Source organism: Homarus americanus, unplaced genomic scaffold (assembly GCF_018991925.1).
Source record: "Homarus americanus isolate GMGI-L3 unplaced genomic scaffold, GMGI_Hamer_2.0 scaffold22904, whole genome shotgun sequence".
In the NCBI taxonomy this organism is placed as follows: Eukaryota; Metazoa; Arthropoda; class Malacostraca; order Decapoda; family Nephropidae; genus Homarus; species Homarus americanus.
In genome coordinates this window covers 150367-162500 of record NW_024732137.1, presented here as the reverse complement: position 1 = coordinate 162500, position 12134 = coordinate 150367, and the positions used below count along the sequence as shown (strand labels likewise).

The 12134-nt window shown below is 43.7% G+C and overlaps 1 protein-coding gene across 1 annotated transcript in view; it reads right to left on the bottom strand.

Moving 5' to 3' along the window:
* Nucleotides 1-11876, bottom strand: part of LOC121868171 — a 23923-nt gene extending 12047 nt beyond the window's left edge. Inside the window, exons 1-2 of the mRNA XM_042368480.1 lie at nucleotides 11707-11876; nucleotides 6178-6331 (exon numbers count right to left, since the gene is read on the bottom strand). Coding sequence (XP_042224414.1) covers nucleotides 6178-6331; nucleotides 11707-11712 — 160 coding nt within the window. The 5' untranslated portion in view covers nucleotides 11713-11876. The remainder of the gene's footprint in view (nucleotides 1-6177; nucleotides 6332-11706) is intronic.
* Nucleotides 11877-12134: the final 258 nt, after the last annotated feature.

The window sequence follows — 12134 nt, the reverse complement described above, 5'->3', positions numbered from 1 at the left end:
TACCCCACTCACTCGGATATTACCCCCCCAAAATTCCTGCAATCTTTCTTTTTTTAATATTATTTTTTTTCCTGTGGTGCCTGTGATGTGGGTCGAAAATAGCGGGTGTAATACTATCTCGGTAGAATATGAGCCCGTGGTGTTGGTTAGGGGATGTCTTTCTTAATATTTGATCGGATATTGCCACAAATTCCCCAGTATTAAGCTATTAGAGAACCAAATAGCTAGTGTAATACTCAGAGACGGATATTTATATGCTTTTGATATTCCTAACCTAACCTAAGCTAACCTAACCTAATCTAACCTAACCTAACCTAATCTAACCTAACCTAATCTAACCTAACCTAACCTAATCTAATCTAACCTAATCTAACCTAACCTAACCCAATGTAACCTCTGTATTGAGCTGTGTGAGTATATAATGAACTGTAATACTCACAAAGGTGTATGAAGCAGTATGTGTACCTGTGTAATAATCCCGTGTATAATACTGTCGCTGTGTTACTAATGAATTCATATGGTAATACATACTGGGTCGGATATTACTCTTGTTATGTGTATATAATGCTCTGTATCGTCGCTGTAGTTAAATAGATACAGTGATGTTTTTGTAGCGATGTGTGTGTGTGTGTGTGTGTGTGTGTGTGTGTGTGGCAGGTAGAGAGAGAGAGAGAGAGAGACAGGTAGAGCGATACACCTGTTGATCACCCCGACACAACCATTAGGTATATGAGTTTTAGTGTTAATTTCCAGAGCACTTCATTTAATAAGGTACAGTAGAGGCCAGCATTATGATGTACGGTCTAGCTAACTCACTTTATTGATGGCACACACACACTCACACACACACACACACACACACACACACACACACACACACACACACACACACACCGGTAATGTTATGTACTCTGCCATATCAATACACATATACATACACCAGTAATGTATATTGTATGAAGTGTATATTACATAGATATATATATACAGTATATCGATAGTGTTAATTGCAGTATATTAATACAATTATATAAGTACATCATTTTATTGTTTTTTTTTGTATTTATGTGTATTTTTGTAGTGAATATTTGTAGAAGTATTCATTAACTCTGGACCATCTATGACTGAGAGATAAAATTACATAATAAATACATAGCTAAGGTAGAGAAGTAACCCCCCATCCCTCCTCCTCCCCTTCCCCTCCCCTTCCTCCCCCTCTCCCTTCCCCTCCCCCTCTTCCTCCGTCCCTTCACCCTACCTCCGCTCTCCCATCCCACCCCCTCTCCTGCCCCCCCACCACTCCTTCCTCTCCTCCTCCACACCTCTCCCCCCATCCTCCTCCCCCCTCCTCCCCCCCCCACACACACACCCCTCTCCCCACGGCACAATCCAAGGGCCATAATTCTGGATAATAATGACATTAATAGCAGGAAAATGATAACATTCAAGTGAGATGTTGTACACACACACCTACAACTGTTTAGTTAGGTTGGGTTTTTGTTAGGTTAGGTAGATGAATTGACCTGTACGATATAACGTCATTTTTCCCGCCTAACCTAACCTAACCTAACCTAACCTAACCTAACCTAACAATAGTGTCAAAGGAATCACTTGACCTTGACGGGGGGCCAATAGGAGTCCCTGTTACCTCAATCCTTCACTACCCCGTCCTAGTGGCTATTGATCACTATTGACACACTGTATTCACTGCCAGTGTGTGTGTGTGTGTGTGTGTGTGTGTGTGTGTTACTCTATATGTGTATATTACTGTGTGTGTATGTATGTATGTGTATTAAATATGTATGTGTGTGGTGTATATTAAGCGTATGTCTGTGATTTGTTTAACACACATGTAAGCTTAAGTAAATCTGCCAGCACTCAGAGCTTAATATACTGGACTATCAAAGCTTAGGTACGACCGACATTTCTACATTCAACATCCCATTAAATTTGTGTTTTAGTTTAGTGATGGTCATGATATTGGTTTAATTACACTAATGATAATAACAATAATAATAACAATAATAATAATAATAATAATAATAATAATAATAATAATAATAATAATAATAATAATAATAATAATAATAATAATAATAATAATAATAATAATAATAATAATAATAATAATAATAATAATAATAATAATAATAATAATAATAGCCCTGACAGATGCATTTACGTATCTCATGATTTAGCTCGTAATGAAAGAATGTGTTCGTCCTAACCTAACCTAACCTAACCCACACACACACACACACACACACACACACACACAGCTGGCACACAGTTTCTCAACTTTCTCTTCAAACACGTTTATACGTCTGTAAATACTTGCTTTCACCAAGTTGTCCCTTTTTTTTTTTTTTTTTTTTTTTTTTTTTTTTTTTTCTCTCTTATGGTTGTTAAAGGTAATGACACATCAGCAGACAGAGGGCATGTCATCAATAACGATCTCCTGGCCTTACAGATCCTCGCTCTTGTGATGATGTTGTGATGATGTTGTGATGTTATGGTGTTGTGATGATGATGTTGTGATGATGATGTATGTTGTGATGGTGTGATGATGTGATGATGATGTTGTGGTGATGTTGTGATGATGTTGTGATGATGATATGATGTTGTGATGATGTTGTGATGATGTTGTAATGATGTTGTGATGATGTGACGTGGTGGTGACAGGCCTCGGAGTTGCTGGGCTGAGGGCTGAGAGCTAAGGACTGAGGGCTGAGGACTGGGGACCGAGGGCTGAGGACTGAGGGCTGAGGACTGAGGATTGGGGACTGAGGGCTGAAGACTAAGGACAGAGGGCTGAGGACTGAGGGGGCCTTCTCGTGTGAGCCCTGTGATGGATAGGCCGGAGACGCAACAATGGGGGCGAGAGAGGTGTAGGTTGGCTTAAAGTGAGGTTAGGTTAGGAGGGGCTATTCTTTAGGTTAGGTTAGGTTAGGAGGAGAGCCTAGGTTGAGTTAGGAGGGAGCTAGGTTAGGTTAGGAGGCTGGGGTTAGGTTAGGAGGGGCTAGGTTCGGTGGGAGGGGTTATTCCTCAGGTTAGGTTGGGTTAGGAGGGGGCTAGGTTAGGGCTAGGAGGGCTAGGTTGGGTTAGGAGGAGCTGAGTTGGGTTGGAGGGACTAGGTTAGGTTAGGAGGGGTTATTCCTCAGGTTAGGTTAGGTTAGGAGGGGCTAGGTTAGGGTTGGAGGGAGGTTGGTCCTCAGGTTAGGTTAGGTTGGGAGGGCTAGGTTAGGTTGGAGGGGTTATTCTCAGGTTGGGTTAGGCTAGGAGGGGCTAGGTTAGGTTAGGAGGGGTTATTCCTCAGGTTAGGTTAGGTTAGCTTCAGTCCTCAGGTATATAATGTAATATCTACAATTAATCTTTTCTCTGCTGTGATTTTCTGTTTGTTTACGGCTGGTGTCAGTAAGTGGTTGACTGTCTTGTACACTGACGGGTTAAAGTTTAATAATTCTAACTGACGGAGTAAAGTTTATTCTCTTTTGGCTTTGGTTTATTTAAATTTCATCGTATTTTTTCTCCCGATTAATTAATTTATAGTTATATTGGTTTAGTCTGTCCTGGGGTTTTAAATCTTCTCTCATTAATAAGGCATATAAACAAACATTTTAAACACACAAGGAAAAAACATCCCTCCCCCTTCCTCCTTTCTTTTCCCTCCTTTCCCATCCTGTAACCCCTCTCCTTTCCCCCCCCTCCCTCACCTCTCCTCTCTCACAAATCATAATGTAGACGTTAAGAAGAAGATCTCCCTCCCCCTTCCTCCCCTTATCCCCCACAGATCACAGAATAGACTTCAACAGACAGATCACCCACTCTTCCCTCCTCCTCACCCACCCCCCTTAATCTAGTTTACGAGTACAAAACTAACCCATAATCCCGTATTTTCCTTTATTTATTTTTTTTTTTCACCCTTATTAATTTCCTCATGACGCTCACCCTCTCTTCCTTCCCCTCCTCTTTTCTCTACCTTACCCCTTCCTCTCGTATAAAATGGTCCGCTGATGATATTTGTGAAGGGTCAGAAGAAGACGTACAACTTCCTCGAACATTAGTATTCTACGCTTCACGACACACACACACACACACACACACACACACACACACACACACACACACACACACACACACACACACACACACACGGACGGACTCAAAAGACAAACAGATCAGTCAGACAGATTCTCCATCATTGTGGCTTGTGGTTGGTCAGGCGGAGAATATAATGGACTTTGAATTCAGTTGTGGTTTTCCGATTACACCCATTGCCAAGGTGGAGAAAGGAGAGGGAGATGTGAGTGGGGAGTGGGGGGTGATGGTGGTGAGGGGTAGTGGTGGTGGTGAGTGGGGTAGTGGTGGTGGTGAGGGGTGATGGTGGTGAGTGGGGTGATGGTGGTGAGGGGGTGGGTGGTGGGGGGTGGTGAGTGGGGTAGTGGTGGTGGAGGGGGTAGTGGTGGTGGAGGGGTAGTGGTGGTGAGGTAGTGGTGGTGAGTGGGGAGAGGGTGGTGGTGGTGAGTGGGGGAAGTTGGTGGTGGTGTAGGGGGGGTGGGATGGTGGTGATGATGTAGGGGTGGAAGGGTTAGTTGATTACAGGTAAGGAGGTTAAGTTAGGTTAGGTTAGGTTAGGGTTAACTTACATCAGATCCGGTTTCAAGCTTGGGTTATGAAGAGAGAGGAGGAGAGAGAGAGAGAGAGAGAGAGAGAGAGAGAGAGAGAGGGGAGGGGAAGAAAAAGTGAATTAAGAGAAGCTAAAACCTTCTTGGCCTCATCCCAGGACTAAGATGTGAGATATCTTTAAAAGTTCCGCCGCTGGAGAGCCTCTGTCTGTCTGTCTTTAATTGTCTCTACCTAAAAAGATAGACAATAAATGGAACAGAAAACAAATGAAAGAAAATGGGTAAAAGAACAAAGAAAACGTAGTCCTGGTTACCAAATGACGTCATACCAGTTAATCAACCAATCAGAGACCAGCAATTACGAGCGAATTACCTCATTATGACTGTCAGTTTAATCTGCATTAGTGGATCTCTGGTATTGGGGGGGGGGGTAATTAAGGTATTATTCTGTTCATTGATTCTCCAGGACTTGTTGGACATACATACATACATACATACATACATACATCATACACATTAGCCTTCAGCCATAAAAATAAATTAAACATCAGTTAATGAAAAGAACTCAACTAACGACTCTGAGAAACTTGATAATAACGGAGGTAAGTGAGGATAAAAGTGGGAACAGGGAAACACTAACAGGAAAGTACAGAGTGAAGGGGAAAAAACCTTACTTAATGTGAAGGTTTAATACCGCTTGCGTTAAACCAGAAGAGTTATTGGAGAATTTATTAAACCACGGGAGGAGGTGAGAGAGAGAGAGAGAGAGAGAGAGTGATATTATTATTATTATTTTTATTATTATCATTATCATTAATGACGAAATTTTATCCTTAAAATGTCAAATAATTTAACGTATAAAACACAAATTGACGAAACAAAATCCCAACTATAACGTCACACATTTGTATATAAACTGTATATATATATATTTGCTCCTTTCCTCTTAAACAGTGTTACCACATAGAGCTGTTACTCTCCTCCTCCCTAGCTATCAGTCACTTCCCCTAGTCAGTGTTACCATGTAGCGAGACAGACCTAAACTGGTTAAATTTATCGCTAGACCAACCAAGCTAATTACATGTCACTCTCGTATTAAAGGAATTACCGATTTTAACAGAGAAATATAACCTGTGTTTAGTAAGGTTCTCTGTATCAATGTTTAGTGTTGTAGCCAGTGTTGTTATAGCCAGTGTTGTTGTAGCCAGTGTTGTTGTAGCCAGTGTTGTTGTAGCCACTGTTGTTGTCGCGTCTAACTCGACTTATAATAGCAAACTTCTCCTGTAAATAACCATTACCGTTGTTTAAATAGCCACTGTTGGTGTACTAGCAACGGAGTGTAAATAGCCAAATTCAGCGTTTAAAATAACCACGTTGCCGTGTGAATAGCCAGTCCTGACGCACTACCACTGACGCACAAACAAGACCAACTTACCGTACAAAAATAGCCAACTTTACCTAACGAATCGCCACTTGTGTCGCATAAATAGCCAATCTTGAGGAACAAATAGCCACTCTTGACGTACGACACACTATACGTCGCCAAACTCACCGTACAACACGACGCTGGCCTCCGACACGCCCTCAGAGTTATTGGCGCGACACCTGTAACCCATTATGTCCTCCTCTCGTACGCTGTTGATGGTCAGGTACATTATTCTCTGCGACGCGTTGACGGACTGCACTGTGCTGACGTATTTCTGCACCTGTGGATAGAGGGAGCAACGGAAGGGAACGGAACGGAAGGGAAGGGAAGGGAGAGGAGAGGAGATGAGAAAGAAATTAGTGGTATATTACTTCTTGGGTGAAATATTACAATTATTATAATAGAGTTACAGAAATACAATAAAAAATACAGTATGGAACGATGAAGAGGTACTATAGAGAAGGATTACAGTGTTACAGTTATCCATTGGGACAGTACCTGAATGATACCACCGTCCAGTGATGAAGTGGTACCATATTATAGGGTTACAATGGAACAATAGAGACACCGAGTATTACTATAAATGCTCTTGTCCAAATGGAAGTGTATAGCTGGTGAATAAAAATGTATAAACTCCGTGATTGGCGCCTTTAGGGGAGAGAGAGAGAGAGAGAGAGAGAGAGAGAGAGAGAGAGAGAGAGAGAGAGAGTGTGTGCGTGGTAAAAGAGAGAATGAATGATGAGAGAGAGAGAGAGAGTTATTATTCACTTATAAGGTAATTATAAGTGACTCTTATATGAAAGACCTTTTTCAAGTTCCCTCCCACTTCTTCCCTCCTCTTCTCTCTCTATTCCTTCATTACTTTCCTTCTCTAATTACTCTTTTCTCTCCTACAATCCCCGTCTTCCTCCTCTCCCTTACCTTCCAACTCATTCTACGTCTCCCTCTATCTTTCCTTCTCCGTTCATCCGTTCCCCATGTATTCTCTTCCCCCTTCCCCTCCTTCACCACTTCCCTTCCCTCCCTCTTCCTACCTTTCCCCCCTCCTTCACCCCTTCCCTTCCCTCCCCCTTCCTTCCCTCCCTCCCTACCTTCCCTCCTCCTACCTTTCACCCTTCTTCACTTCTCCCCTTCTCCTCAAATCTCCCTCTCCTCGCTCCCCTCCCTCTCCTCGCCCCCCTTCTTTCTCTCACCTTCCTCCCCTTCCCTCCCCCAAAAATAGTAGCCTGGCTCAGAACTTGACTGCCATTGCTCAAATGGTTTTGCAGCGGAAGGGGCGGGGGTGGGGGCTGTGTATATTTTTTATTATTTCTTTTGTATTTACGCTAGAAATTTGTAACCAAAAAAGACATTTATATGTAAATTAGTGTGTGTGTGTGTGTGTGTGTGTGTGTATGTGTCTGTATGTCTGACTCTGTACATATGTCTGGTGCACAAGGATTTTTACACATGGGACCAGCGGGCTGACCTGACCTAACCTAACCTAGCCTCACCTAACCAAACTAACCACACATAACTGAGACAAGCTTTACTAAACACAAGATAATACATATTAACGATGTACCACTGGCCAATTCACCCGTCTACCGAGAACTAAACAACCAATTAGTGAGATCGTATCACCTTGCGAGTGTAGGTGTATAAGAATTTCCTTTACAAGAATCGAACCAACATCATTTATAGAATAAGATGACAACACTACCACGGTGCCAAAATTTTTTATTTATATAGAAAAAAGAGGTTTACAGTGTACTATATCCGCATTACCTCCCAATAGGTAGTTAGGCCTATACAAAATGTACAGTAGAGGCCTATGGAAGCCTACTCTCACTTTTCATGTGTATGTAAGAGCTTGGTTTAATACCCTGGTTTATGGAGGCCTTTAAAGGGGTTTAAACGATGTATTACACGATAGTTACTGAGATGGGAGGGTGAAGGGTGAGGAGGAGAGAGAGATTTGGGGATTATGGAAGGCGATAAAGAGAGAGAGAGAGAGAGAGGGAGAGAGGGAGGGAGAGAGAGAGAGACTTTGTTTTATACTTTTCCTTGGGTCGATGATTTTATCTTTACTGAGAAAAGAAAGAATTTTTACTGAGTTGATGAAATTCTCTTTGGCATTTTGATTTTATTTTTTATTTTTTTTATTTTTATTTTTTACTCGTTGGGAGGGGTTGAGAGGAAGAGAGGTCAATTTTCCACTGGTTACGTTCTGACACACAAGGAATTCAATCGTCTCTTCAGATTAGCATTTGGGTGGTGGATTCGCTTCTCTGTTTTACTTATTATTCCTGTAAACGAAAATGAATGTAAAGGAACAGAGTGAAATGGGAATTAAAGCAACTTTCTTACATTAATAGGATTTTGATATAACACACACACACACACACACACACACACACACACACACACACACACACACACCCAAACTCCCCGATATAATTATAACCATTAACCATGATCGTTCAGTGACTAGATTCACCACAACACGCCACTATGAACCTAAAGATACATATACACTAAGACCACATTCCTAACGCATTCCCTCTACACCGCTTTGATAGTGAGGTGGGGCAGGTGGGGGGGATGGGGGGGTGATGGGGAAGGGGTAGGTGGGGGGATAATTAGACAGGTACTCATGTTGACGATAATGCAGCCAGCGAGTGAGTATTGGTATGCCTTTGATGACCGTGTAGAGTGAGGTTGGCGGTAGGACAAGTGGGTCTCTGGCTTGATGTAATTATGTGTGTGTGTGTGTGTGTGTGTGTGTGTGTGTTGGGTGTGTGTGTGTGTGTGTGTGTGTGTGTTGGGGTGTGTGTGTGTGTGTGGATGAATTTGCACACCTCATTAGTAGAGAGAGAGAGGGAGAGAGAAATTAACAAAAGCAGATATACCAAACACAACAACACCAAACAAACAAACAAACAAACAAACAAGCAAACAAACAAACACTCCCAGAAAAAAACGCGCCCCCCCCCAAAAAAAAAAAAATCACTCAAATCGTTAATGGATAGAAGACTTGATAATCCTACCTCATAAATCCCCAGTAATCCCTGTATAACTAGGATTAATACAGACATCTGGGATAAATCCATCTCTTACCAGTTTTCACGAGGGTGGGATTTATTCTTTTTCGCTCTAAAACTTAATTTCCGGCTGAAGATTAACACAATGCAGCTATCTGTCGAGCGATTTATTTCTCTTAGTGTGGAAAATTGCTGTCTGTTTTTCTTTCATTGGCGTACTATTATGATTCTTGGAGTGAGAGAGAGAGAGAGAGAGGCAGGGGATAGGAGTGAAATAGAAGGAGGTAGGTGAAAAGAGAGAGACAGGGTAAGTGAAACGTGGGTTGCTATTACCGTAGACTTTCACCACTGGTCCGTCTCCAACGACTGAGACATCTCCTATAAACTTGACTCTAATTGAGAGAGAGAGAGAGAGAGAGAGAGAGAGAGAGAGAGAGAGACCACACCACCTGCCTCTCTCAAAGGGTATTTGGGCTGGTCTAATGAAGGGCTGTTTGGCGTAACTTGACGTGTGTATCATATATGTTGTGTGGCTACCTGTTGACGGTGCACGGGCTGAGGGGGAGGGGGGGGGAAGGTGAGGTGAAGAGGGGAGGAGAGAGAGAAGGGGAGGGAGGAGAGGTGAAGAGTAAGGGAGGAGAGAGAGAAGGGGAGGGAGGGAGAGGTGAAGAGTAAGGGAGGAGAGAGAGAAGGGGAGGGAGGGAGAGGTGAAGAGTGAGGAGGGAGAGGGAGAGATATTAACTCGGCCAGAGGGGATGTTTCAACTGCCCTTAATGAAGTTGTGTTCGCAGGAAACTAGTGTGTGTGTGTGTAATACCAACAGGTGGGCAGGACACCAGGTGGGTGCTGGGGGAGGGGTTACTTAGCCAAAGTTGGTGTCGACGGCTGAGCTCAGGAGGCTCTTGGGGGTTGACTGAAGAAAAAAGAAAGAGACAATTTGGAGGGTTTTTCTTACCGTGTTTTTGTGTTTTGTATTTATTTCTGAGGTTAATTTGTTTTGTATTTTTATGTGTGTTTGTGTGCTGGGAAGTGAGATGGCAATGGGTGTTTTTATTATATATATGTCTCTCTCTCTGTCTGTCTGTCTTAACTTTCTTTCTTACTCTATCTCTCAATCTAACTCTTATTTTGTCACTTCTTTCTTACATCCTCCTTCCTCCCTCTCGCTTCTTTACCTGTAATGCATCTTAATTAACGTGTGTTGACAGTAGGATGAACTAGGGTCATCCCTCCCACCCTACATGAAGTAAAGGATTAACCTGACCCCAACACGTCTTAGAGCTCAACAACCTATCATACTGTAAGGGAATAGTGACCTAACCTAACCTAACCTAACCTAACCTTGTAAAGACCTTAGTTGTTGAAACTCGGTAGTACACACCCACATACACGCGACTCTAGATCACACCAACATACACGGGACTCTCAGATCACACCCACATACACGGGACTCTCAGATCACACCAACATACACACGGGGACTCTCAGATCACACCATACACGGGACTCTGATCACACCCACACACGGGACTCTCAGATCACACCAATATACACGGGGACTCTCAGATCACACCCACATACACGGGGGACTCTCAGATCAAGTTTTCTCTGTACACGAGACTCTCAGATCACACCAACATACACGGACTCTCAGATCACACCAACACACACGGGGACTTCAGACTACACCCACACACACGGGACTCCCCAGATCACACCCACATACACGGGGACTCTGATCACACCCACATACACGGGACTCTCAGATCACACTAACATACACGGGGACTCTCAGATCACACCAACATGCATGGGACTCTAGATCACACCCACATACACGGGGGACCTCAGGATCACACCCATACACGGGGACTCTCAGATCACACCCACATACACGGGACTCTCAGATCACGCCCACACACGGGTCTCTGATCACACCAACATACACGGGGACTTCCTGATCACACCAACATACACGGGGACTCTCAGATCACACCCACACTCTCAGATCACGCCTACATACACGGGGAAATTGTGAAATAAACATATTGACAGCGTCAGTAACGTCAGAGGGTTGCATAAACAACATGGCGATTACCTGAGGGACTGTAGCCCACACACACACACGTTAGGAGGCGAGTGAAGATGGCGACGCTAAATCATGAATGGTGACAAATGGACCTAACCCTAACCTGAACTCCCAATCCCAACCCCAACCCTAACCCCAACCTAACCTAACCTAACCCTCTAACTCCAACTCCAACCCCAACCTAACCTAACCTAACTCAGCTTCAACCCTTAACTCCACCTAACCTAGCCTAACCCTAACCCACCCTATCCTAACTAACCTATCCTACTCTCTCTCTCTCCTGCACCAGACGGCCAGGCACTGGGGCATTTGACCACCAGGACTCCCTCCCACATACTCATATCCCCACATCCTCCTCCCCCACATCCCCATATCCCCTCCCCCACATCCCCCCCTCCCCCCACACATCCTCTCATATCCCCCCTCCCTCACATCCTCCCATCCCCTCCACATCCCCCCCTCCCCACATTCCCCTCCCTATAGCCCCCCCACATCCCCCACATTCCCCACCTCTCACATCTCACACCACCTCCTCTTCCTCACCTGCATCAGACGGTCAGGTAGATGGTAGACATATGGCTGACTGGTGACTGGCTGACCGTAGTCCCTGAGCCATGCGACCTCTGGCTCCGGGTAACCGTCCACCACACAAGACAGATTGACAGACGCGCCCAGGTTAACCCAGACCCGAGGCTCATAGGCTCTTATCTGAGGCTCGACTGTAGGGGAGAGAGAGAGAGAGAGAGAGAGAGAGACAGACAGACAGACAGACAGAGAGAGAGGGAGAGACAGACAGACAGACAGAGAAAAAGAGAGACAGGCAGAGAAGAGGATAAGCGTTAATTAGAACTGATATAAATATATAATAAAATTCTTATACTAATTAGAAACTGTAAGAAAAAGTTAACATTAAAGATGCACTAGGCAAGCTAAACACTAAACCTCTATATAACGAATAATACAGAGAGGAA